This window comes from Schistocerca serialis, chromosome 6 (assembly GCF_023864345.2).
Source record: "Schistocerca serialis cubense isolate TAMUIC-IGC-003099 chromosome 6, iqSchSeri2.2, whole genome shotgun sequence".
Classification (NCBI taxonomy): domain Eukaryota; kingdom Metazoa; phylum Arthropoda; class Insecta; order Orthoptera; family Acrididae; genus Schistocerca; species Schistocerca serialis.
Window position 1 is genome coordinate 134,255,649 of NC_064643.1, and position 27,657 is coordinate 134,283,305.

The window sequence follows — 27,657 nt, forward strand, 5'->3', positions numbered from 1 at the left end:
TCATGTGATCATAGATGACCCAATCTTTCTTTTGAAAAAGTACCACATTTGTTTTTTTACATTCTTTGTAGTTTCTGAATCATGATATTGTCAGTATCTGCACATTTTCCATGGCCTAACATTGCTCTTTGGAATTTGTTAAATATGGAACCTTAGCATTTACAAAAAATGTTGAAATGCTTTTCAAAATAAATAGAAAATACTGATAAAGAATGTGGTGTGAATATTTGTGTAATTACAGACTATATCATAGTAAGATGCACATTTTTTTTAATATGAATTGCCCATACACAGTGTGAGTTTTGGTGTTTCATTATCAGCTGCGTGAACTTGTGGCTGTTTGTATCAGACCTGATCCTGATGAACGGCCAGATATACAACATGTTAAAAATATAGCTGAACAAATGCATTCTCAGCTGCAGGCAGCTGCAAGTGGATATTCATCAGACCAACAGAATTTAGCTTCCTGGCAATGTTCAAGACCTTCATCTTCTGACCAGTGACTGGTAAGGTACAAGCTGTGATTCATATTAATGTTGTTGTTGTTGTTGTTAGCATTTCAGTATAGTGTACATCTTATGAACTACTTTAGACTTAAAGGGCAGGTTTTCATACTGCAAATAAACAAAAATTTACACTCACTGTGGGACTGTAAGGACTGGCCCTCTTCAGTTTCCTTCCTATTTAAGGGATTTAGAGGTTGGCATCCGAACATCAATTTCCTAAAAGAGTTTGATATAGCTCTCAGAAAATGGAAAAAGATACTTTTGAAGAATAGAATATTTTTGAGCACTGTTAAGTACAATACCTTACCAGCTCATTTTAGTAACTGATTATCAAATTGAATATTAAATCATAATTTTAAATAAAGTAATTTTTAATTAATGGTTCCATGAAAGTAAATTAAAATTTGATTCAGATAAGTGAAACGCCTTACTGTCAAGCAAAAAAGATTCTGTATATTAATAATACTGTTAAATATCTACAAGGAAAAAAGGCCTTTATTTTCTGTTTCATGTTTCTCATTTTTGTACCAAAATTTAATTAATTCCGGAGCACTCAAATTTCTGCATTGATCAGTAATTAAAATCAAAAGATCATATTTTATTTAAAAACATGATTCAGTAATAGTCAATTAATTAACATTATGGCAAAAGAATCATACACAAGAACAGAATCACCTTCATGTTATTGTCAGAGTCAGTTGAAGACACAGACATCTTACGCACCTTTACATGTTCGATCATGTCGCTGTCACTGGAGTCACCCTAAGAACATAAAAACATTCAGTTGCATATTCATCTGGATCTTCATTTTCATGAGAAACATCTGAATAATCAGGACAAAACCCTCCCAACATATTTCAGATTTGTTCATTTCCTTCTGTTTTCTAAATAGGGCCATCTCTAAAAGTAGGAGAAACTTCAATACAAAAATAGTAACTGCTTGAAAGCAAAGGCAATCAAGTTTGATACATTCACTACTGGTGTAAAACCTAACAATATGAAGTAGTTAAAATCTACCACAGAAGATGGCATCTACAAACAGAATGAATTATCTTGAGATTCACCCACAATGGATGGCACGTGAAACATGAGTAAACCCGAGATCCATTCACAGTATGTTAACATTTCCATTTCTCAATAAATATAGAATTTAAATGAAATAAAGAGATGCTGCTAATAGCAAAGATTCAAACATTTAATTTTACAGTTACAAGACTTGAGCACTATGCATTCAGTTATATCAATAACTTGAAATAGTGTTTGGTTAGCAGCACTCATTTTCAAAGGTGATTATTTTATTTTTTTAATATATTGAGAATTTCAGCAGTAAGGATGTAACTAACACACAAATATTTATGAGTGATGTCTTGCGGCCAAACCTTTCATAGAATATGTTCAGAAAGGAGAAATTTCAGTCTCTGCTGCATTCGGTCATTGAAAGAATTCATTGGCAACAAATGAAAATTTGTAATAAAGTTGGGATTTGAACATGTGCCTTCTGCTCACTAGGCAGATGAATCAACTATCTACGCCACCTTTGCAACAGTGGTTACACACAACTGCATGGGCCACCCAAGCACGCCTCACCCTCAGTCCATATTGCTATTTGCTGAACACTACTACAGTAGTTCCACACAAGATCAGGTGAAGAGTGCTATTCACTGGATGATCATGTTCACCTTCACCGCACAAATGACATACTCGAGATATAACTGTGACATTTTTTGTTCCTTTTTTCGCATTCTCATCACAAGTGCTTCTCCTTTCATGTTACCAGAAGGTGGAATATAGCTTGCACTGCAATTATTCATCTCTCTGATTTTCTTTGTAGCTTTTGAGTCCTATTTTTCGGTCAGTGTGAAAGATTTACTTTCACAGTTTACTTTTTTGATTTGAAACCTAAGTTATTCGCAGCTCACGAAATTTCTTAGTGGATGTTCGTGATTTGTTAGAATGTCTCTTTATTTATGTTTTTGTGTGTTAGAGGTGATGCCAGCAAAATCAGTTACAACGAAACATGTTTACAGGTATACAATATTAAAGTGAATGTTATTTACCCATAATGTTAATAGTATCTGGTGGTGATAAATAAGTGAGTCACCTCTGGTGAGTGAGTTTTTTTAATTTGCAGTTCACTCAAGGCAGAAAAATGAAAATAGTTATGACAGCTACTGAAGAGAACAGCAGCTCAAATAATTTATCCTGTTCGTTGTTTATGATGTTAGTCACAGTTGGTGCATCTGGATATTATTCGTAACCGTGCTTTAGACCCAAAATGTAGTTACATAAATGCAAACACAACGCATTGGCCTTCACTAGGTATTTCTGTTCCCAATCAATGTAGTGGCAGCTGGTGCTACTGTGTCTTTGAAGCATGAGCCTCCCAAGTGCTAGCTAGCTCCAGAAACACATTGGCTAAGCAAACGTATTCTGCCTGTTGCTAGTATAATAGAGAATTGGCAACATTGTAGAATGCTTTTGGCAACTATGTGACCATCAGTTTACTTCCTGGAGTGGATCAGAATTATCATAGTAAATTAAGTCAATATTTCTTGTCATTTAGATGAAATATTCTGAATGATACTCATTTAAGGGCTGACACACAGGTAGCAAATTTGTATTTTTGAGTCCAGAATGCGTGTTCCAACAAGAACTGCAGCTTACTTCACCATGTTGTTGTTGTGATCTTCAGTCCAGAGACTGGTTTGATGCAGCTCTCCATGCTACTCTATTCTGTGCAAGCTTCTTCATCTCCCAGTACCTACTGCAACCTACATCCTTCTGAATCTGTTTAGTGTATTCATCTCTTGGTCTCCATCTACATCACCATATACATTGTGAATTCTATATCTTAGCCATCACTGTGACAACAAGAGAGTGATATGTGCTATAGTTATATGCTAGCTTCGTGGTAAAGAGTTCGTCCTTCCAGGCGAAGACTGCATAAGTTTTTGGTTCTAATCGTGCTGGAGAGAAGAGGCAGATCAGCAATTAGTAAAGAAGTCTTAAGACAACTTATCCCTCATAAGTTTTGTCCCTACCTTAATTTCCGTACCCTGTAGATCTAAAAGTGAAAAACCTGCAGAATTGCACACTTGCTAATACCTATTTTTTCTGCACTGTCAAATGTATTGACTTAATGATGATTTGTTAACTGGATTTTGTTATCTGTCTGCACTTATTGTTACATTTTCATACTTTCATTGTAGTCCCTCTTGTAACACTATTTCAATGCAACTGTGGACTGAATGTAGACACCGACCATTTTGAAGGCGTAAATGCGTATTTTCCTGCTAATTCGGGACAATTTGGGATACTTTATTTCATGAAAAAGACTTTTTTTTGTAATGTTACTTTGATAAGATATAACTGATTTGTATTAGTACAATGCATGATAAATATCACGTTATCATTTGTTTATGAACACAATAACTTTCAATATACAACCTACACAGCTCTGCTGCGAATGTTTTAGGCACTGGTCCCACATCTGTTGGAGCAAACATGTCTTATAGGAATGTTTTTAGTTATTTTATGCTTTTATGATGGCATCTGTGTAAAAAGTACGTTTATTTATTTATTTTATTTATTTATTTTGGTCCAAGATCAACTGATTACAAATTTATTAATTTATTTATTTTTGTTCCAGTCTTCTTGATAAGTCAGAGCCTTACTTGCAAGAGTTACATATTATTGCCTGGTATTATTATCTACACAATTTTTTCCAAATTTACTCAAGAGAACAATATTACATATATGGACTACACATAAAAACAATTTGCTATTGCAATACACTACATGCAGTACATACATATGTACTGAATCTAGAAACTCACCTATTGAATACACAGGACTGTTTAGGAACCATAATTTTAATTTCTTTTTTAGTTCTGTGATGGACAATTTGGAGATATTCAGGTGGAAACTGTTTGGTAGTTTTTAGTCTGCATAGTGAGGGCTTCTCTTATAAAGTATGATTCTGAGAGATATTGTGGAGTCTCTGTCTAGTGTTGTGGTCATGTATTTCTTTATTGAGTGTTTTGTTGCTGTTAACTGGCATAATGATTGTCTTAAGTACACACAGGTTATGGACAGTTAGTATTTTAAATTCTTGACACTTATTTCTTTCCCATAATTCTAAGTGCCTTCTTCTACGGATAAATACTTTTTTCACATTACCCTTACTGCTGGATCCCCATATCTCTATCCCATAGTGCAAAATAATTTGCCTCAGAGTGGTAATGTTACAAAAAGGTATCAGTTTTCTTGGGGCATAGATGGTAGTAGATAGCTTTTTGCAAATACCATTTACATGATCAGACCAATTTAAGTCTGCATCAAGTGCCAAGCCAAGAAACTTGGTCGAGTATTCTTTTTTAATGTATTTGTCACCCATTAAAATTGTTTTTTAAGAGTTTTATTGCCTCCTAGGATCAACTTCAATATAGAACGATGTATTTGTATTTAATTTTAGTTTTCATTAAAATACTGTGGAATTATGCCTGCTGCAATTTTGTATTGCTCTTCAAGTTGTGAATAGCTAGGACTATGGCATTTTAATGTGGTATCATCTGCATAGAAGATAGCTGTACCAGGGTTTGTTATAGACTGGATATCATTAACATAAATAATAAAAAGAAGTGGTCCTAATATTGACTCCGGTGGAGCACCAAAATTAATGTAAGTGGTGGTTGATTTGTATGCTCCCTCTCTAGTACTAATAGACACAAACTGCTTCCTATTTATCAAATAGAACCTAATCAGATTATGGGCTGTGCCTCTAATGCCATATTTCTACAGTTTGTTCAGCAGTATGGTCATATCAACGCAGTCAAGTGCTTCTTGTAAGTCTAGATAGATGCCACATATATGTTCTTTATTGTCTATTGCGTGTTTGATGTCTTTGATTAAGTTGGATGCTGCTGTAATGGTGGATGACTCCTTAACAAACCCATACTGCCCCTTAGAAATCACTTTTGTGGTTACCAGGAAGTTCCAGCTTCTTATGTACAGGGTTATTACAAATGATTGAAGCAATTTCACAGCTCTACAATAACTTTATTATTTGAGATATTTTCACAACGCTTTGCACACACATACAAAAACTCAAAAAGTTTTTTTAGGCATTCACAAATGTTCGATATGTGCCCCTTTAGTGATTCGGCAGACATCAAGCCGATAATCAAGTTCCTCCCACACTCGGCGCAGCATGTCCCCATCAATGAGTTCGAAAGCATCGTTGATGCGAGCTCGCAGTTCTGGCACGTTTCTTGGTAGAGGATGTTTAAACACTGAATCTTTCACATAACCCCACAGAAAGAAATTGCATGGGGTTAAGTCGGGAGAGTGTGGAGGCCATGACATGAATTGCTGATCATAATCTCCACCACGACCGATCCATCGGTTTTCCAATCTCCTGTTTAAGAAATTCCGAACATCATGATGGAAGTGCGGTGGAGCACCATCCTGTTGAAAGATGAAGTCAGCGCAGTCAGTCTCCAGTTGTGGCATGAGCCAATTTTCCAGCATGCCCAGATACACGTGTCCTGTAACGTTTTTTTCGCAGAAGAAAAAGGGGCCGTAAACTTTGAACCGTGAGATTGCACAAAACACGTTAACTTTTGGTGAATTGCGAATTTGCTGCACGAATGCGTGAGGATTCTCTACCGCCCAGATTCGCACATTGTGTCTGTTCACTTCACCATTAAGGAAAAATGTTGCTTCACCACTGAAAACAAGTTTCGCACTGAACACATCCTCTTCCATGAGCTGTTGCAACCGCGCCGAAAATTCAAAGCATTTGTCATCGGGTGTCAGGGCTTGTAGCAATTGTAAACGGTAAGGCTTCTGCTTTAGCCTTTTCTGTAAGATTTTCCAAACCATCGGCTGTGGTACGTTTAGCTCCCTGCTTGCTTTACTCGTCGACTTCCGCGGGCTATGCGTGAAACTTGCCCGCACGCGTTCAACCGTTTCTTCACTCACTGCAGGCCGACCCGTTGATTTCCCCTTACAGAGGCATCCAGAAGCTTTAAACTGCACATACCATCGCCGAATAGAGTTAGCAGTTGGTGGATCTTTGTTGAACTTCGTCCTGAAGTGTCGTTGCACTGTTATGACTGACTGATGTGAGTGCATTTCAAGCATGACATACGCTTTCTTGGCTCCTGTTGCCATTTTGTCTCACTGCGCTCTCGAGCGCTCTGACGGCAGAAACCTGAAGTGCGGCTTCAGCCGAACAAAACTTTGAGTTTTTCTACGTATCTGTAGTGTGTCGTGACCATATGTCAATGAATGGAGCTACAGTGAATTTATGAAATCGCTTCAATCATTTGTAATAGCCCTGTATATTGCTTTCTCAAAGATTTGGGATGTTGCTAGAAGAACAGATATGAGTTGAAAGTTTTCTTGTTTCCTTTTTTAAAAATAGGCAGAACTTGAGCAATTTTCAACTCACCTGGAAACAGACCATCTTCTGTACCAAAAATGATAATTGCTCATAAAGTGGTGCAGTTTTATGAATACATTTCTTGAGTGTCCAGACTAAGACCATTGTATACTGCTGCATGAGAATTCATCAAGCTACTCACTATTTTAATTATTTCTTCTTCACTTGTTGATGTCAAAACTATACTTTGACACTGGTGTTCCTCTGAATTTGCATTTTTTTTTAAGCTGATTGTTTATGCTGGAGCCAACACAGGCAAAACAATTGTTAAATAGATCTGCTACCTTATTGTGATCAGTTTCTATTTTACCATTCATCAGCAAGTGATTTTCAGTTGTATGTTTCCCAGATTTACCTATTTCTCAATTTACTAGTGACCATGATGTTTTGGAAATATTGTTTGAGTTTTGAATGGCACTTTCAAAATGTTTGTTTTACAGGATTTAGAGGCCTATGTAGTATTTCTAATACTTTTTGAGTTTTTCTGTATCCCCAGTGACTGAAGTTGATATCCAGTTTTGGGTTACAGCATGTGACTGAGTTCTCTTTCTTTTTAATGGGCATGCTTGATTGGGAATGTGATATCAATTTTGCATGATTTATGTTATGAAACTCGCATTGAATGTTTGTCAATGTGAAATTCTAGTACAGCACCACCAATGACCAGTTATTAGCATTGGCGTAGTAAACAGTTGCTGTTTTAACATTTGCTTAATGGTATTATCACCCCTTGTGTCCAATTAGACATTCATCTACTGGTGCTTAATGCCAATTTCACTATTAACAACTGTATATAATAGATTAACATTTTTTATGTTCAGCAGAAATATGAGACATCGTAACTTCCTCATTGTTTATGAGTTAATCATTACACCAAATGAGGATACACCTATAATGGTGTAAACCAGTATTGTTTCCAATAAAGGACTAAAAAACAGCGGAAGGGGCTTGAAGAGTCATCATTTACTGTGAATTCCATCAATTTGTAAGACATTTCTTAATAAAAAATAGTTTGGAGTTCTTAAATGTTAACAGCAAGTAAACATATGCAAGAAATTAATCAGCAGCAGTATAGCCCCCACATTATCAGAACAGTCTGACAAAGCTCAGATAGCTTTTCACACCCGTAGACAATGTGCTATTTGTGCTTTGTGCTGCTGTATCAGGGTCAGCAAAGCTGTGCAGTTTGGCGTAATGATAAGACAAAGAATCTCATGAATTCTGTCACTGACTGTACCTGCAAGTCATTTTACTTAGATAACTGTGAAAGACACACTTAGCACATAAATGTAAACATCAATCATAATCTCTGGTAAAAATTTAGAAACTATTACTACTTAATTTGTAGTGTCGTGTGTTTACATTTTGTGATTATTTCTTCATTTTAAGAATTTCACTTGCTTTCAGGTACTGAGAAACAAGAAATGTACTTGGTTTTCCAGTATTCTTCCCGTACCAAAGAATAGAGGAACATTTAATTATGGAGCTGTTTTAATTATTATTGTTTTACAAATTTAAAAACTGTCACAAGGTATTCTTTTAAGATAACTAGATTCTCATTTATTATTGACTGAAGTTAGAACATATCTGTACTGCAGTGAAGAGTCAAATTTTAAAAAACTGGATTAGTATTCTCATCAGAATACCATATGAAAGATAGTGGACTGTGTATGCAATTTTAACCGGATCTCCCTACTTTGCTACTTTGTAGAAAATTTAAAGAGTAATATTCTGTGTTTTGTACCTTTTTGCATACCATTAATTCTTTCTGTTAAATATGTCATACAAGATGTAACACAGTTCTGTGATTTTTGAATTCAGTTTTATACAAGACATTTAGTGTCAGCAAAACTATATTGAAGCATGCAGTTTTAATTATTATGGGAATAATGTGTGATAAAATATCATGAAAATTTTGTGATTCAGTATCTTGATGGAATTTGCATGTTATAGCATGAGTTATGGAATTGTAATATTCTTTTAAAAGTGTTTTAACATTAAATGAAAACTCTTATAACTTGTTCACAAACCTCCCCTTTTGTATGTCACGAAACTGGAAAAATAAATATCACAATCAGTTCTTAGACAATTAAATTTGACTGCTGTTCATGTTTCCTTAAGTGAATTGGCATTTCTGCTCATTAATTTGCATAATACTCTTAATGTTTGTGTCAGTGAGATTGCACATAGCATGTTACTAATGAAAAAGCTGACTAAGCAAAATGTCCTCTGAAAGAATGATTTTTGTAAACTGTGAAAATTCTTAACAATGAACAATAATAACAGAAAAAGAGCTTATAGCGTTAATGTTATTAACTATTATTTTTAAATTTATCTTTCTGAAAAATGGAACTCGTGAAGTATAATATTCTGGTGTGTTCACAGTTCTCCATACTCCATTCTTATACCATTGATCTGAAAGTTGATTGTAGAATAAGGCATCTAAACTTTCCTCATGGCAACACTACATTATTACATGTATTTATTGATGATGTACATTGACAAATACATTGTGTGACAAGATAAAACAATGTAAATTTATTGAACATTGCAGTTATTGTATTGCAAAATTACTGAATGCTTTTCACAGAATAACAACTATTGTTCATTCAAAAAACATACATAAAATTTTTAAAAAATGAAGTAAAGTCACTGCTCTCTTATTTCACTGTAAAACCTAATTATCTTCTCAATTTAAACTTAGCTCCATCAAAAAATCTATTGATCTCATCAGATCACAGGAATTAAATTATTTCTAATCAGCTGTAATGCAGAGTGGTAATATGAAATGGATATGCCATGAATGTGATAAGTGAGTTGCAGTGGCAATCATTAAAACAAAGGCATTTTTCATTGCGACAAGAGCTTTCACGAAATTTCAGTCACCAACTTTCCCCTTTGAATGCTTAAATATTTTATTGCAACCATTGTAAATACGGAAAAATGATCATGATAATAATATAAGAGAAATCAAACCTCACAGGGAGATATTTAATTGTTCGTTATTTTTCCCATCTGCTGTTGGAGGGTGGAACAATAGAGAAATAGGCTGAAAGCAGTTTGAAGAACCCTCTGTCAGGCATTTAAGTTTGAACTACAGAGTAGTCATTTACATGTAGATGCACTACATCATTAAAAAATTACTCTGTACTGACAAGTGCAGAATAAATATTAGCAGACTGGATGGTTACTCAGTTGTAATTATGAACATACCTACACAAAAATCATCTGCTTGAGCTCTCGTGTCTTTAAGTTGAGGCAGTATGTTGTCCATGCCTTTGACAGAAAGTGGTAGACTTAAAATGGGCTATGTGTATGGATGGAACAGTCAAGGTGTTGGAGATGTTTCAATGAAACATGTTGATTATAGAATATGGCATGTAAACTTTCTTCATGTCAACACTAAATTATTACATGTATTTATTGATGATGCCATTGAAAAATACATCATGTGACAAGATAAAACAATGTAAATCTATATAACTAATAGTATCGAGATATTGACTTAGATAAGCATAATCATCATATTATAATCACATTAATGTCCTAAAATTGGATAGGTTTCCTCCTCCTGTATATACATAATTTTAAAGGCAACAGATAAGTCTAGTATGAAAGGAACAGGTAGATCAGCATCAGCCTCACAACGGTCCGAACAGGTAATTCCTGTTAGACAAAATGCTTGCTCAGCCTGAAACCTGCCTAACCTCTCAAGTGTGACAGTAAGCCAACAATATATGGAATTGTAAGATCAAAAATCATATGTAATGACTGAGTATGAATTGTTTAGATCATAATTATCATCTTTGTGTTATATGAGTACAATGTCAGTGTATGTATAATCATCTTGAATCTGCATCACAGCATCATCTTGAAGTTTCTTGGAAAATATATATATTTTTAGAAGAAAAGCTGTATCTCATAGCAGTAAACTTAACATTAAATTCCGAACTTTCATGTATTACTTAGAATCCAATCCAAAGGTAATCAAGTTGCAGATTATCTTGCCAGACCATTCCTGAAATCTCAGGTTGAAGTCAACTTATGGCACAGTTAACAAGAAGGGTTTGAGTGATAGAAACATATGTATATGGAAAAGAGGTAAACCAGTTGGGTGATCATCACATGGAGGACATAGTATAAGAGATAGAAGAAAACTTATGACATGTTATGAAAGCAGAAAAACAGAAGACAGATTCCCTGTATATTTTCCTGAGTACCACCCCCCACATTAATGAAGGTGATACCCAGATGTAGGTGTTGCCACACAGCGACAAACAATGGCTTAAAACCAAACTAGCATAATAGGCTGTATAACATAAGATAGATAAGGTAATACAACTTGAAGATTAAACAAACTAACCCTAACATGATACTGAAAATTGAAAAGAAACGTAAATAGTCTACATTTATACAAGAAGAAAACAAAAATTCTAGACATAAAAAAATGGTAAGGTGCAACATCCAGTTCCAGACCACTATCACAATCATAATACATAGCATAAGAAACAAACATAAAAGTCAAGATTATAAAACAAGATACCAGGAATCAAGAAGGACAAAAGCATATACATAAGTATACGGAACAATCAGTTCCAGATATCATCATCAGTTCATTTGAAGAATGTCACATCAGACATCAACTCAAAATCCAGTCTACCTAAATACAGAACAGGATTGGTGAACAAACCTCAAGGTTCATCAATCGCACACAATGTGTTTGAAATTTCAAGAGCTTCCCGAAACAAAGAGAAATTCAAGCAAGACAAAAATACCACCAAATAAAAGAAAACAAGAAAGAGCCAAGTATATATAAGTGTTCAGTTCAATAGTGTTAAACATCATATATAATTGAGCAGTAAAGAATGAAACGTAATACAACTAGGTAAATTATCAAATTATCTGTTGTCACACAAGGACAAAACAGAAGGCAATTTAGGTAAATTATCTGTTGTCACACTAGGTCAAAGCAGAAAGCTGCAAAGCATAAAGGTCAAGTTAGAGAATATTTAGGTAAATTTCTGTTGCCACACTAGGAGCCTACAGAAAACAGTTAAGTAAATTTTTCTGTTGTCGCCCTAGGACAATACAGAAGGCTGAAAAGCATAAAGGCCAAATGAAAGAACACACTACCAAACACTCAGCAGAGTGATGGAGTTGATCATAGAAACAAAACCGTTAACTTCATATCCTCATCATAAGACTTCATAGAGTCAGACCACAATTGCGTCAGAACCTACAGAATAATTCACACATCAAAAAAAGTTTTGCATCACCTTGGTTCTGAGAGTTCCAGAACCTGTGCAGACAATTGTAAGAGAGATCAACATACAGCGAGACCTTCAGAGTTGGTGGTTCAGACTGCTGTTCACACCGGTACCTCTAATACCCAGTAGCACGTCGTCTTGCATTGATGCATTCCTGTATTCATCATAGCATACTATCCACAAGTTCATCAAGGCATTGTTCTGGAAACCAGGATGATGCAAAACTTTTTTTGATGTGTGCATTGCCTCCTTCTCAAAGCATCATCCAATAAGTGTAAGGTGTAAGACATTCTGTATGAAAGTGTAGAAGTGTGTAATGACTGTCAACATAAGCATCATAATAGTCAATAGTCATATTTGTGTGTGCGTAAAGCATAAATCCATATTAGCAAAAAAACATAATAAGCATGTGTCAATCATAAGCATTATCAAAGCATAAGTCTCATATTTAGTTATAGTTTATTTTTTGTGCATTGATCATTTTTACAACACTGGGGACCATGTGTTTGCTGCACGAATGATGTACAAAGAGTGTGCATCCCCCTGAGGGTGCAAGTTAATGATTATTGAAATGCCACCATTAAATGTGAGAGAGGAAAGAAACATTTTAATTAACACTGACGCTGAGTGATAAAAAATATACAGTTCCTCCAGTTCTGTCTGTAGTGCATTCTCAACCATAGCAACAGAGCAACTTAATAGTTTGGGCCTCCACCATTCACAAGTATGAAAATGGTGAAAACTAGAAAATTTCAGTCACAGTTAATGAAAGTTCACATAATAACTTAGCTACTCCATATGATGAGATACTCAACTTTGTTATCCTCGGGTGTTGTTGCTTCAGAAAGTCCCAGAATTTGGCATTGCTGATGTACCAATTTTTAAATAAAACACGGAGTATATCAGTTTTCTTGTCTTATATTGTGACTGATTAACATGTACATTGGTGAAATAACATTGGGCGTCTGATAGCCTCTGAAAGATTCTCACACAAACAGCTTTTGAAAGACAATAATGCAGACTGCCATCGTGCCACGTCCGCCACTTCCTTTTATATAAAACTAAACAGTCGAATACGTTTTTAAATGTAAGATTTACAAAACAACAATTAAAAGTCACGAGATGATTTTAGCTACTTACGCCGCCACCGGCAGTGGCGGCAGCGTGGACGGGGGTTGCTAAGGTGTGCGACGTGCGCCTGAACCCATTCAACCAGAGCAGAAAGATCCACAGTATTGGCCGATGGTGAACCCTCCACAAATTCTGCGGAAGGAGGAGGGCTTCGCCGTATAGAATCTCGGCGAGTGATGCGCTCAAGTCGTCTTTATGGGCCAAGCGAATGCCCAACAGGACCCATGGGAGGTCCTCAGACCATAAGCCACCGTGGCACATACGGGAAGCCTTGAGAGTGCAGTGCCACCGTTTGACCAGGCTGTTTGTCTGCGGGTGGTAAGCAGTGGTACTGGAATTTGGCAACACCGCAGAGTTTACACAGTCATGCAAAAAGGATGGATTTGAACTGTCATCCCTGATCAGTCATGAGAGACCGGGGACAGCCGAAATAAGCAATCCACACTGAGACAAAAGAACGAGCAATGGTCTCGGCCACGATTTCAATAAGAAGGACAGCCTCGACCCAGCGGATCATGCGATCGATGATTGATATGATGCATCTGTAACCCTTGGAAGGGGGAGAGGGCCAATGACGTCGATGAGGACATGCTGAAGGCATTCCTTTGGAATGTCAGACTTGCCCAATGGAGGTTGAGTGTGCCTGCCAACCTTGCTGCACTGGCGCGTGACGCACATGCGGGTCCAAGTGCAGCAGTCGTGCTTCACACCATTCCAGACCAAGCACTTCAGCAACTATCCACATTGTTGTTCACATTCTAGGATGGACCAAGCCATGCAAAGCAGTAAAGACCCTATAGCAAAGGGCAGTAGGAACCAGGGGGTGGTGAATGCCCATAGAGATGTTGCAAAGGGCAGGGATTGTCAACCTGTGTAGGATACGGTGTCGGACAGAGAGATGACTCGTTGTCCGATATTCTTTGCTGTATATCATCTTCTTTGGCCTGAAGTCATGTGAGTTCTTCCAGAATCAGCAATGCAGTTACTATGTAGATGCAGAAAAGATAGTCTGCCACAACATTCTTTACGCTGCAGATATAGCATGCATCAGAAGAGTGCTGACAGATGAAGTCCATAAGGCGGAAATGTCTCAGCAGAAGGTCCTTAGCGAGAGCCAAACGGACTGCATTGAGGTGAACTTGATGCTCCTCAGTGGAGGAGGAAAAGATCAGTATATCATCCAAGTAAGCATAAGCAAATGGCACAGGGAGTAAAATGGAAACAACGAACCGCTGCCATGTCTGCGCTGAATTTTTCAATTCATAAGGCATGTAACAGTATTCAAATAGGCCAAAAGGTGTGATGATGGCCATCTTCGGAATATCCGGTGGATCCATAGGGATTTGATGGTACACCTTGGAAAAATCTAAAACAGAGAAAAACTTAGAACCATATAATAATTGCGTGAAATCCTGGATATGTGGAATGGGGTAGTTATCGATAATGGTGCGAGTATTAAGGGACCTGTAGTCCCTGTACATGCGTAATGTGCCATCCTTTTTAGGAACAGGGTGAATAGGTTAAGACCAGTTGCTATTGGAAGGGAGATGACACCTGAACCCAACAGATCCTGAACAAACTCCTTCGCGCACAGAAGTTTGGAAGCGTTAAAGTGCCTGGCCTTATAATGAACAGGTGGGCCAGCAGTGGTGTGAATCCTATGACAAGTGCCATTAGTGATGGCTGATACTCGCATAGCAGGGTCAGCAATAGGGGTCATAAGCTATCTGCAGGCAATGTTGGTTCATTGACCTTGGTGTACCAGGGCGGCATAGGCGGGGCGTCGGCTGAAGTCAGCGACGGGAGACACGGTGCAGGAGGGGAGCATGCAGATGCATCTTGCAGATTTGTTCACAGCAGTGAGAAAACAGCAGCAGATGGTGGAATGCTTGACACAGGAACAGATTGGTGAGGCGCTGTAGAGGTGTGTGATGGACTGCCTTGTTGCGGGTCTGCAGATAAGTGCTGTATGGTACACTGTGCATGTGACAATTCAGCAGAGGCAGAGGTGATGCGGGTGCATAAGGCATTGTTCTGGGTGTGGAGTTCATCAATTTGTGAGTGTATGTCTCACAGCTCAGAGAGTCGTGTAGTAATCTGCTTGACCAGGGACCCACATGTGGAAAGTGCAGCCAAGGAGGCAGAAAGTAGAGTCGTGTTGAACTTGTGTGAGGTCAGGACACTAGAACCAGATGTGTGGCAGAGTGTGGCGGCCTGCAGGTCTGGTGAAGGTTCATAATGGTGTAGAAAATCCAACCCGATCACAGGTTCATACATTTTGGCAATGTGGAAGTTCCAAGGGTAGGTGTGAACCGGTGATAGGTGGAGCGACATCTTGATGGAGCCATGGACTGCAATAAGAGAAAGATTGGTGGCAGTCAAGGTGAGGGTAGAAGGTGATAGTGCATCAGCAGCGTGCGTGGCCAGGATTACACTAATGTCGGCGCCGGTGTTGACAAGAAAGCGGGTACCCATTGATATGCCTGTGGCATAGAGGTATCATGGTGCTGAAGCGAGTGGTGCAGCGTCAGATGCTAGGCCTGTGAAGGAACGTGATGGGAAGTGGTGCCTAAACGTGGCTCGCTGGTCTCGTTTGGGTAGGCGGAACAAGCACGGCAGTTTTGGGCAGCATCCTCGTAGGTATCATGGAACCAACACAGTGGGTAGGCCGGTTGGTGGGTCAATGTGGTGTGGAAGGGGGCGCAGCTGACTGCGTTGGGGCCAGTAGCTGATCGGGTTGCCACTCGGGCTAAGTCAGGGCTATAGGGAACCTGCTGACAGTACCTCCTGCAGGACGGTAGGTGGCAGCTCCTGACTAGTAGCTGAGGCACTGAAGCAAGCATGCTGGCCTCTGGCAGTGGGGCATGGAACCGAAGGCACAGGTGTGCCAGCTGAGGGTGATATAGATTTTGCTCGTGGTAGGTGGTGTCGGTGATGAATGATAGCGTAAGACTGATCCGCCATGCGTAAAAGAACCTCTAGTGGGTCAGCAACATGAGACAGTACATAAAGTTGTAGATCTGAAGGCATTTTGACCATCCAAAACGTCCAAAGTGCATTGCAGGTAATGCTTGATGATTGATTAATGCACACAGGTGCTGCCAAAGTTGCTAAGGGGTGCGGTCATCAAGATGCTCCTCATGAATAATTTGATGGATAGCCTCTGCCAGAGAGCAGGAAAGGTGCTTGGTAAGCAGTGATTTGGCCGTCGAATATTTGTGCAAGGCAGGCAGTGAGAGGAACAAGTCACTGATGAGGTCTGTATATGTGTGGAGATGACTCATCAAACAGGCAAAACAAACACCATCATCAGAAATGCCATGGATATCCAGGAGATGATCCGCTAAGGCAAATCAAGTCTTTGAGTTATGTTTTTGCAAAGCAGGTAGCTTAGGAAACCTGCTGGGTAACACATAATGAGGCAGCACCATCAGATGGAGATCAGTGTGAGCAGAGCAGGACACCTCCAACACCGGAAGTGCGGTAGCGGTGGACGGTGCGTCACCCAAGGTCTGCGTGGGGGGATGGCCGCATGCAGCACATGGTGTGGAGTGTGCAGGTGCAAAAGTTGGCACGGTGTGAAAAAGAAATGGTTATCCATGATCTAGAGGGATAATTCATTTCTGGTAAGTATTCTGTGGTCATTAGTTTATATTTTAATCCTTATGTACTGACCAAAGTACACGGCAGTTTAAGACTGAGTATCAGTACAAGTTTCAGCAACATGCATACAGTATATTATTTTCCATTTCATAGGTCTGTCACTTGCATTTCTGCGAAGACAACACATTGTGAGAAACGCAATCAGTAGACTGGAAAACTGGAGCTACATTAATTGTACTGCTAAGCAAGCCACAATTCAGGGACAATGCAACTTTGAGCCAATTTTCTAACTGCCCTTTGTAGATTTCTAAAGTGATGCCAAGGATCAGAGAATCTTCTCCTGAAAAACAGGAGACGAGGGAAGCTGCTGCACTGAAAGCACCATTAGGGGCAACATTAAATCACTAGAAGAATATAATAAGAAGCTTTCCTTCAGTTCATTTCGTGACTAAGACAAAAGCTTGACTGTATTACTTGTAGTAAAAAGTGGCCTACAGTGGTGAGATATTCATATATACTCTTTTTTTTATTTATATATCTAAAAACAAAGATGTATATAAAAACAAAGATGAGGTGACTTACCGAACAAAAGCGCTGGCAGGTCGATAGACACACAAACAAACACAAACACACACACAAAATTCAAGCTTTCGCAACAAACTGTTGCCTCATCAGGAAAGAGGGAAGGAGTGGGGAAGACGAAAGGAAGTGGGTTTTAAGGGAGAGGGTAAGGAGTCATTCCAATCCCGGGAGCGGAAAGACTTACCTTAGGGGGAAAAAAGGACAGGTATACACTCGCACACACGCACATATCCATCCACACATACAGACACAAGCAGACATATTTAAAGACAAAGAGTTTGGGCAGAGATGTCAGTCGAGGCAGAAGTGTAGAGGCAAAGAAGTTGCTGAAAGACAGGTGAGGTATGAGTGGCGGCAACTTGAAATTAGCGGAGATTGAGGCCTGGCGGATGACGAGAAGAGAGGATATACTGAAGGGCAAGTTCCCATCTCCGGAGTTCGGATAGGTTGGTGTTGGTGGGAAGTATCCAGATAACCCGGACGGTGTAACACTGTGCCAAGATGTGCTGGCTGTGCACCAAGGCATGTTTAGCCACAGGGTGATCCTCATTACCAACAAACACTGTCTGCCTGTGTCCATTCATGCGAATGGACAGTTTGTTGCTGGTCATTCCCACATAGAATGCATCACAGTGTAGGCAGGTCAGTTGGTAAATCACGTGGGTGCTTTCACACGTGGCTCTGCCTCTGATCGTGTACACCTTCCGGGTTACAGGACTGGAGTAGGTGGTGGTGGGAGGGTGCATGGGACAGGTTTTGCATCGGGGGCGGTTACAAGGATAGGAGCCAGAGGGTGGGGAAGGTGGTTTGGGGATTTCATAGGGATGAACTAACAGGTTACGAAGGTTAGGTGGACGGCGGAAAGACACTCTTGGCGGAGTGGGGAGGATTTCATGAAGGATGGATCTCATTTCAGGGCAGGATTTGAGGAAGTCGTATCCCTGCTGGAGGGCCACATTCAGAGTCTGGTCCAGTCCCGGAAAGTATCCTGTCACAAGTGGGGCACTTTTGTGGTTCTTCTGTGGGGGATTCTGGGTTTGAGGGGACGAGGAAGTGGCTCTGGTTATTTGCTTCTGTACCAGGTCGGGAGGGTAGTTGCGGGATGCGAAAGCTGTTTTCAGGTTGTTGGTGTAATGATTCAGGGATTCCGGACTGGAGCAGATTCGTTTGCCACGAAGACCCAGGCTGTAGGGAAGGGACCGTTTGATGTGGAATGGGTGGCAGCTGTCATAATGGAGGTACTGTTGCTTGTTGGTGGGTTTGATGTGGACGGACGTGTGAAGTTGGCCATTGGACAGATGATGTGACTTACCAAATGAAAGCGCTGGCAGGTTGATAGACACACAAACAAACACAAACATACACACAAAATTCAAGCTTTCGCAACCAACGGTTGCTTCATCAGGAAAGAGGGAAGGAGAGGGAAAGACGAATGGATGTGGGTTTTAAGGGAAAGGGTAAGGAGTCATTCCAATCACGGGAGCAGAAAGACTTACCTTAGGGGGAAAAAAGGACAGGTATACACTCGCACACACACACACACATATCCATCTGCACATACACAGACACAAGCAATGTCTGCAATGATGCAGAATAATATTTACAGTACTACATATGACTCTGTCAGCATGGATTAAAATAAGTACTAAAAGACTGGGAGAAATATAAATGACCTGGGTGACAATCTGAGCAGTTCTCTTAGGTTGTTCGCAGATGATGCTATAATTTACCATCTAGTAGGGTCATCCGAAGACCAGTATCAGTTGCAAAGCGATTTAGAAAAGATTGCTGTATGGTGTGGCAGGTGGCAGTTGACGCTAAATAATGAAAAGTGTGAGGTGATCCACATGAGTTCCAAAAGAAATCCGTTGGAATTCGATTACTCGATAAATAGTACAATTCTCAAGGCTGTCAATTCAACTAAGTACCTAGGTGTAAAAATTACGAACAACTTCAATTGGAAAGACCACATAGATAATATTGTGGGGAAGGCAAGCCAAAGGTTGCGTTTCATTGGCAGGACACTTAGAAGATGCAACAAGTCCACTAAAGAGACAGCTTACACTACACTCGTTCGTCCTCTGTTAGAATATTGCTGCGCGGTGTGGGATCCTCACCAGGTGGGATTGACGGAGGACATCGAAAGGGTGCAAAAAAGGGCAGCTCGTTTTGTATTATCACGTTATAGGGGAGAGAGTGTGGCAGATATGATATGCAAATTGGGATGGAAGTCATTAAAGCAAAGACGTTTTTCATCGCGGCGAGATCTATTTTCGAAATTTCAATCACCAACTTTCTCTTCCAAATGCAAAAATATTTTGTTGAGCCCAACCTACATAGGTAAGAATGATCACCAAAATAAAATAAGAGAAATCAGAGCTCGAACAGAAAGGTTTAGGTGTTCGTTTTTCCCGCGCGCTGTTCGGGAGTGGAATGGTAGAGAGATAGTATGATTGTGGTTCGATGAACCCTCTGCCAAGCACTTAAATGTGAATTGCAGAGTAGTCATGTAGATGTAGATGTAGATCCTAATACTTTTAGAAGCGTATGTGCAAATGTTGATGTTAATCCTGACAGTCCAAACTTTCTGGCTTATGTTAGGGGGAAAGTATAAAATCTGAATCATCATGATTGCTTTTTACACTCATGTTAGATGATATACACATTAAACCAGTCATAGACAACTAAGGAGGAAACTTAGCTCATGTGGCACATGACACCACTACTCTTGGGACACCACTACACGTAAGGTGCAATGTCATCATTTAAAGATGTTTATTTTTTTTTTTTTCTATTTATATCATCTTTGAGCATTTTTCATGCTGTGATTCTTCAGTTTCTCCCGTTGTATTTGTTGCTCGAACAGCACCCTTTGGACACTATGAACCGGCAGTATACCCGTGGACTATTCGAGCATTTTTCATGCTATTGATGTAAATAGTTTGTGCAAATTGAATAATACATATAATAATAAGGAAAACAGTTAAGCCATGTAGATTTGCATAAAGACATTTGATGAGTATAAATTAAAATTTTAATCTTTCCTTCCACAACAAAAAAATTCCTCTGTGCCACAGAAATCCTTCTTTTTAAGCCAATTTTGTAAAAAGTTCTTAAGGTTTTTAACAAGGTAGTGTGTGGTTTTGGCAGCAGTGCACTGAACAGTTTTACTCCAAGGTATCTATAGCTATTAGGCAACGGCCTTGCCTCAGTGGATACACCAGTTTCCGTGAGATCACCGAAGTTAAGCGCTGTCGGGCGTGGTCGGTACTTGGATGGGTGACCATCCAGGGCGCCTTGCACTGTTGCCATTTTTCGGGGTGCACTCAGCCTTGTGATGCCAATTGAGGAGCTGCTCGACTGAATAGTAGCGGCTTCGGTCAAGGATACCATCATAACGGCTGGGAGAGCGGTTTGCTGACCCCACACCCCTCCTATCCGCATCCTCCACTGAGGATGACACGGTGGCCGGATGGTCCCGGTAGACCACTCGTGGCCTAAAGACGAAGTGCTTTTTTATGTATAGCTATTGTAAGTTTTGTAAAGAACTGGTAAATCTTTTCTTTGTGGCATGTATTATGACAATAAAATGATTGCCTTACCTGTAGCTCTCTAGATTTTCTTTTGTGTAGACTATGCAACTAAGAATAAATAATGATGGGACTGTCATGAGACACAGTTTCTTGAAAAGTGGCCTACAAGATACATTGTCTTTGAAAATACCTGCTATGTTTATGATAGCATTTTTCTGCCACATAAACTCTCTTTTTGCCCCAGTGGAGCTGCACCAAAGCAGTATGTTATGTGGCTACGAAAAAATAGAAAGTAGGAACTGACCATCATGTTTTCACTCACACATGTTCTAACTTCTTTATGTGATAGTTAAGTGACTCTTGATAAGCTAGTGCATATTGGATCTGTGTGGAGGTTCCTGGTTAAATTGGAATTCAAATGTACACTAAGAAGTTTAACTGACATACAATCATTGTTGGTACAGCATACATTAAAAATTACATTTTCAGTTTTATTTCAATTTACAGTTAATTCATTGTCTTTAGATAAGTTACTGCAAATTCTGAGGTTGGCTTTGCTTTGATCCTTTGGATCCACTATGTCATTTCGAGTTGCGATGAAAGTGGTATCATCAGTAAATAGAAGAGATTTACATCGCATAATACTAGGTAGATCATTAATATAGGTTATAAACAATAAGGATCCCAGTACAGAACCTTGAGTCATTCCTCTTGAAACATCTAGGAATCCAGAGCTCATACCATTAAAGCGTACCTCCTGCTTCCTATTGTCAAGATATGATTCTGTAAGGCCAAGTTCTGCACCTCAAATGCCATAGCATTTCAGTTTATCTATTAGACTCTGATGACTTACAGAGTCAAATGCCTTGCTTGGGTCAACCACTAGAGCATCAATGGATGATTTTACCTCAAAGATACTGAATTGTCAAAGCAGCATTTTTAACAGCTTTCAGTGTAGATGAATTTTTGCTGAAGACATACTGAGTGTTTGTCAGTGTTCCTTTTCAGGTGAGATGTTTGTAAATTTGTTGGTACATGCAATGTTCTACTATTTTCAAAAGTATTGGTACAAGGGAAATAGGATGGTAGCCATCAACACATGACTTGCCTGCTTTTATATGTAGAGTGATAACTACTGTAATTTTTGAGCAGGCTGGAAAAGAACAACTCATAAAAATCCAGTTCATTAGTACACAGAGTGGTTGTACTACCATGTCTGCTATCTTTTTAATAACAAAATTTGACATATCATACAATTCTTCTGATTCTGAACTGCTGAATTTTGTTATATATACTGCAAAATTAGTCACAGTAATTTGTGTCCACTTGAATGAGAATGTTGCAGGTTTGATGTGTGTTATGAAGAACTTTGTTTTTTCTGAATTTTTATTAATTCCTGATTTACAGTTGTCATTTTGTTGAGCTGGATGTCCTTTGTTACCAGAATTAGTGAAGAAGTTGTTCATTTCATTGGGTGTGATATTGGCAGTATCACAAGTGGCTTTATTAGGATTACCCAGTTCTGCTTTGATGATTTTCCAAGCAGCCTTGCATTTGTTTTGTGATTACTGGATACAGTTATCATTTGCCATTCATTTATGTTTTATAATTTCTGATCTATACCTTTTCTTTAGTTGGAGGTACTGAAGTTTATCTTCTTCACTGTTCTTTGGTATGTCATAGAGACTGATAATCTATGTTCTTAATTTTTTGAGGTCAGATGTGAATCATCGATGTAAACTTCTGATTACTTTTACTTGGTTTCCCCTTGCATCTTTTTAATACCTTAGTGCAGTGCTTACTAAATAAATTGGAAACAACATTGACAACATTGTCATAATCTTCATCAACATTTGTAAACTGAGACAGGAAGTTGGAATGTTCTATCATACACACCCCTGTGATCTAAAAGCATTCATAAGAGCCTCAATAACAATTCTAACATACTTGGATTGTTAACATTGCTCTGTGGGATTTTTTCTCAGGGATTTTAACCATATCCCTTAATGACCTAAGAGATACATGGTATTAAAAAGTGCTGTTTCATACATATTTCTTTCCACGTTTGTTATAACATTGTCCAGACATGACAGCTGTCTTGTTGGCTTGTTACTTATGCAAAACATTTTGTATGATCTGAGGACATTAAGTAAGTGCCTGTCAATACAATAACAGCTGACCAGTTGTTCAGTGTAATAAAAAAGTATGGATTGGACTGAAGACTTAGGTTTAAAAGTTATTTGTATTTCTTCTGACAATAACTCAATCAATAGGAAAGCTGTAATTTTGCAGTTCCATCACAACTTAATATTGTTTACTCACATCCTTCAGATAATTCCAGACCCTTGTTTTATGTTACAAACACTATGCATATTTTAAGTACATCAGAAATAACTGTCTGAATTTGAAAGATGGATCTCTGATATTTTACTTTGCCAGCTTTGACAAGACATCTGTAAGGAACCAAGCTTCATTTTATGCAGTCAGGTCCATATTTGATGTTGAAGGCAACAAATTATTAAATTTCGTATGGTTTAAGTATGAAATCCCTATGGCCCTCATCTGAAGGAAAACAAAATGTAAAGTTTGTTTATCAAATTCTGAATGACAACATCAGGTGTATTTTACTGGAATCAGGACCTATAAGTAAATTGAAAATTATGAAGCAACCATTGATTTTATTAAAATAATAAGCACATGGTGGAACACTTTGAATGTGAATTCCCCTTTGGAAGGTCTTGGACATAGGATGGAAATGCAAAGGCCTGTAACAAGTCAGAAGGTTGATTAAAAGTGTAAATTTCTAGAAAAGTTTCTGTTGGCTTGACAATTGGAGCTCCAGGATTTTTTAAACTGGTAAGCTCAGTAAAGAACCAAAACCATGCACTTGAGAATATAACAAACACATTAATAGAACTGAGAACTTATTGTCTGTCAAAAATTAAAGTGTTGTGAATATAATAGAGGGAAACATTCCACGTGGGAAAAATACATCTAAAAAGAAAGATGATGAAACTTACCAAACAAAAGCGCTGGCAGGTCGATAGACACACAAACAAACACAAACATACACACAAAATTCTAGCTTTCGCAACCAATGGTTGCCTCGTCAGGAAAGAGGGAAGGAGAAGGAAAGACAAAAGGATATGGGTTTTAAGGGAGAGGGTAAGGAGTCATTCCAATCCCGGGAGCGGAAAGACTTACCTTAGGGGGAAAAAAGGACAGGTATACACTCGCACACACACACATATCCATCCACACATACACAGACATGTGTGGATGGATATGTGTGTGTGTGCGAGTGTATACCTGTCCTTTTTTCCCCCTAAGGTAAGTCTTTCCGCTCCCGGGATTGGAATGACTCCTTACCCTCTCCCTTAAAACCCATATCCTTTTGTCTTTCCTTCTCCTTCCCTCTTTCCTGACGAGGCAACCATTGGTTGCGAAAGCTAGAATTTTGTGTGTATGTTTGTGTTTGTTTGTGTGTCTATCGACCTGCCAGCGCTTTTGTTTGGTAAGTTTCATCATCTTTCTTTTTAGATGTAAAAATTAAAGTGTCATACATGTGACATGGAAATTTTCAGACTGATGCCTTGGAAGCCAGATTTGGACTGGATCAATGGCTGTCTGGATCTCAGTACCATGTGTCAATAAGGCAAAGAAAGAGCTGAGATTATCAGCTTTGTTAGAGCTCTCATTACACTGTGATTCAGTTAAAAAATTAGATCTCTACAAAGTTGTAATCTGTACCTATGTAGTCTTGGACACCTCAGCATCAAGTGTCAGTGAATGCAATTTGGAACTTATCAATCCAGAGTTACCAGTGCTTGCATTCATTGCTGGATAGTTCTTTATAGTAGAATGAAGAAGTTAAAGTGTGGCAACTGCACTCAATTTCTAACAGTAGATAAGCAGTTGGTGTGTGATGCTGAGCATAAGCTCATTAAGACCTTGACAGAAGTGGCCTATGATATCGACAGAAAATGCTATTGCTGATCATAATGGATTCTTTCTGTTGGGTGCAGCAACTATTACCTGATGAGCACTGTGAGTCCTTCACTAGGCTTTAAAACCAGCAGTAACCAGCAGGTAAATTCATTCTTGACTGCATCATGGCCAATGATGATTTTGCAGTAGATATCTGTGACAGACATTCAGCACTGGAACTGTGGAAATCCGTTGTACAGACAAATGTTAATATTTTGCTTAATAATTATTGTAGAATGGAAAATGGCAAGATGCGTAGGTTATTAAACAAAAGAAAACTGTAAACTCTTGCAGAAGGACATATTTAAAACAAAGAAACTAAAAAGAAGTCTACCCAATTTTCATAACAATTTATCTGTTTTTACTAACTGTATTAAGCAAGCTTTTGCTGCCAACTACAGAAAGTGTAAGCCTTTGCTGATAATTACAAGAGGTTTAAACATTTATTTCCTCAGAGCTGATGTCACAAAGATTTTAGTATTTCCAGTGCAGATAACATACATATACTTCTTGTCTGCTCTATTACTATCACACATCTGACTTAATATGGATGTGGGAGGGTGTGAGTGACCTGTTAGGTGGTAAGACGAAGGGCAAGTAAGTCTGTTTAGTCGTAACTGTTTGCCTTGTTCCTCCTATTATTCTCACAGTGTTTCAAATGTATTTGGTTTCTAATATACACAGGTCATTGAAGAGACGTATATTTTGTATTATCACTCTTTGGATGTTGCTTTCCAGAAGGATGAAGTGTATACTACTGCTGACACCTGTTATTCCCATACCTGTGACTATTTTCCCTGATGTGAGATATTATGGTTGTAGATACTATGCAAATGTCAAAGGAGTTGTTTCACACTTGTGTCCTGACATGTTACTTAGATTTTTGTTAAATATTCTTCTGGTCATATGCACCACTTTTGGCACTGATATCTAAACTAGTAATGTCTTGGATTCCTAATGTTTAATAGGCACTTTTTCTTAGTTGTGGTGCTTATCTGCTATATAAAATCATTCATTAAATTCAAAATGACTGAAATGTGGTAAATTTATGTTGACAGCATAGACTGTGTCAACAGGGATCTCAACAATGAGTATTATATTTTTACTGAACAACAGTCAGTTAATTCCATGCAATGAATGGGTTCACTTTGTAAAAATAGGTGTATTTATATGTACCTTTTCTTAAATAAATATTCTTAATATGGTAGCAGTCTGCAGTTGTAAACTAAAAAAGAAAAGTGTTATTTGGAGAAGTACTGATCAGTTATGAAATAAAAAGAAGGTTGTTATTCAAGAAGTGTACTTTGTGAAATTGGAAACAGCTAAAATTAAGACACCAGTTTTTGATGGAGAAGACCATTGTAACTGGAAATGGAGAATGGAACTGTATCTGAAAATGAAGGAGTGCTATACAGAGGCTTCAAAAGTAAAAACAAGCATGGACATGGTGGATACTTGGGATGAAGAAAATCTGACTTCAATGAACTACAATGAATCTCAAACAAGCACTTAGAATATATGAGTGATAAGGAAATTGCATTTGATATAGTGAAAAATTTCGAAAATTTATTCCTATGAACCAAAGTTTAATAAATTGTGTGCAGAAACAAGTGACATTGAAATACTATAGTTATATGGCATTGTTCTTCAGTATTTTTGGAAAAAAAACAGTGAATGAATTAAAATTAGCAGGTGTGAAAGTGATGGAAAAGGAGAAACTAAACTGTATGTTGAGAATCTTGCTAGAATCCTTGAGCTATATCAAGGACTTGATATAAAATGACTGGCAAAATTTACAAGAAAGACATTGTTGTAAGTAGTGTCAGTCAGTGTCAATAAAGGAGAAATGGCACTGTACATCTGGACATGTAAATTTAAACAATTTGGATACATTGTGCAAACTTAAGTTAGCAGATGGAATGCCAGCAAATTTAGAATCAGAATTTATAAAGTGTAAAGCTTGTACTAAAAACAAAATGCACAGTTTACCTTTTGAAAACAATAGAAGCAAAGGGAAAGAAACGTGAGTGATTATTGATATTGATATGAATGGGCTCACTCAATTTATGGTTGCCATGGAGAGAGATATTTTGTCACTTTTTTTGATGATTATAGTAAAGCAGCTAGAGTCTACAATTAAAATATAAAAATCCAGTTTATGATTGTTTAGTGAAACATGTTAATGAAATTGAAAGTATCTAGTAAAACTGTTAAGAAATTGAGATGTGATACTGGGATATAATATTTAAATTCAGATGTATATCAATTTATAATAGAGGCAGGAATCATTTAAAATGCATGTCCTCCCCATGTACGTGAATTAAGTGGTACAGCTGAAAGATACAACAGGTCAGTTACAGATACAACAGGTCAGAGTTGACAGATATGTCAACTCCTGTTTGCTGAAGAAAGAATAGATAGGAGATTTTGACCTGAAGCAGTTTGTGCAGTTCCATACCTTAAAAACAGAACTTTAGCTAATACTATTGAAAGGAAAACTCCTTGTGAGATATTGTTTGGGAATAAATCTAATGTTAAATATTTAAGGTTGTATGGAAGTAGGGTTTCTGTGTGTGTGCCATAACAACTGAGAAAGTCTGAGT

General features: G+C 38.3%; 1 protein-coding gene and 1 pseudogene across 1 annotated transcript in view; both read left to right on the top strand.

Moving 5' to 3' along the window:
* The window catches only part of LOC126483968 (serine/threonine-protein kinase Nek7-like), a 65,000-nt gene extending 55,557 nt beyond the window's left edge, over positions 1-9,443 (top strand). The window contains exons 5-6 of the mRNA XM_050107268.1: positions 321-506; positions 8,359-9,443. Of these exons, the coding sequence (XP_049963225.1) occupies positions 321-503 (183 nt within the window). The 3' untranslated portion in view covers positions 504-506; positions 8,359-9,443. The remainder of the gene's footprint in view (positions 1-320; positions 507-8,358) is intronic.
* An 11,284-nt stretch (positions 9,444-20,727) lies between these two features.
* On the top strand, positions 20,728-20,845 carry LOC126485799 (5S ribosomal RNA; annotated as a pseudogene).
* Positions 20,846-27,657: the final 6,812 nt, after the last annotated feature.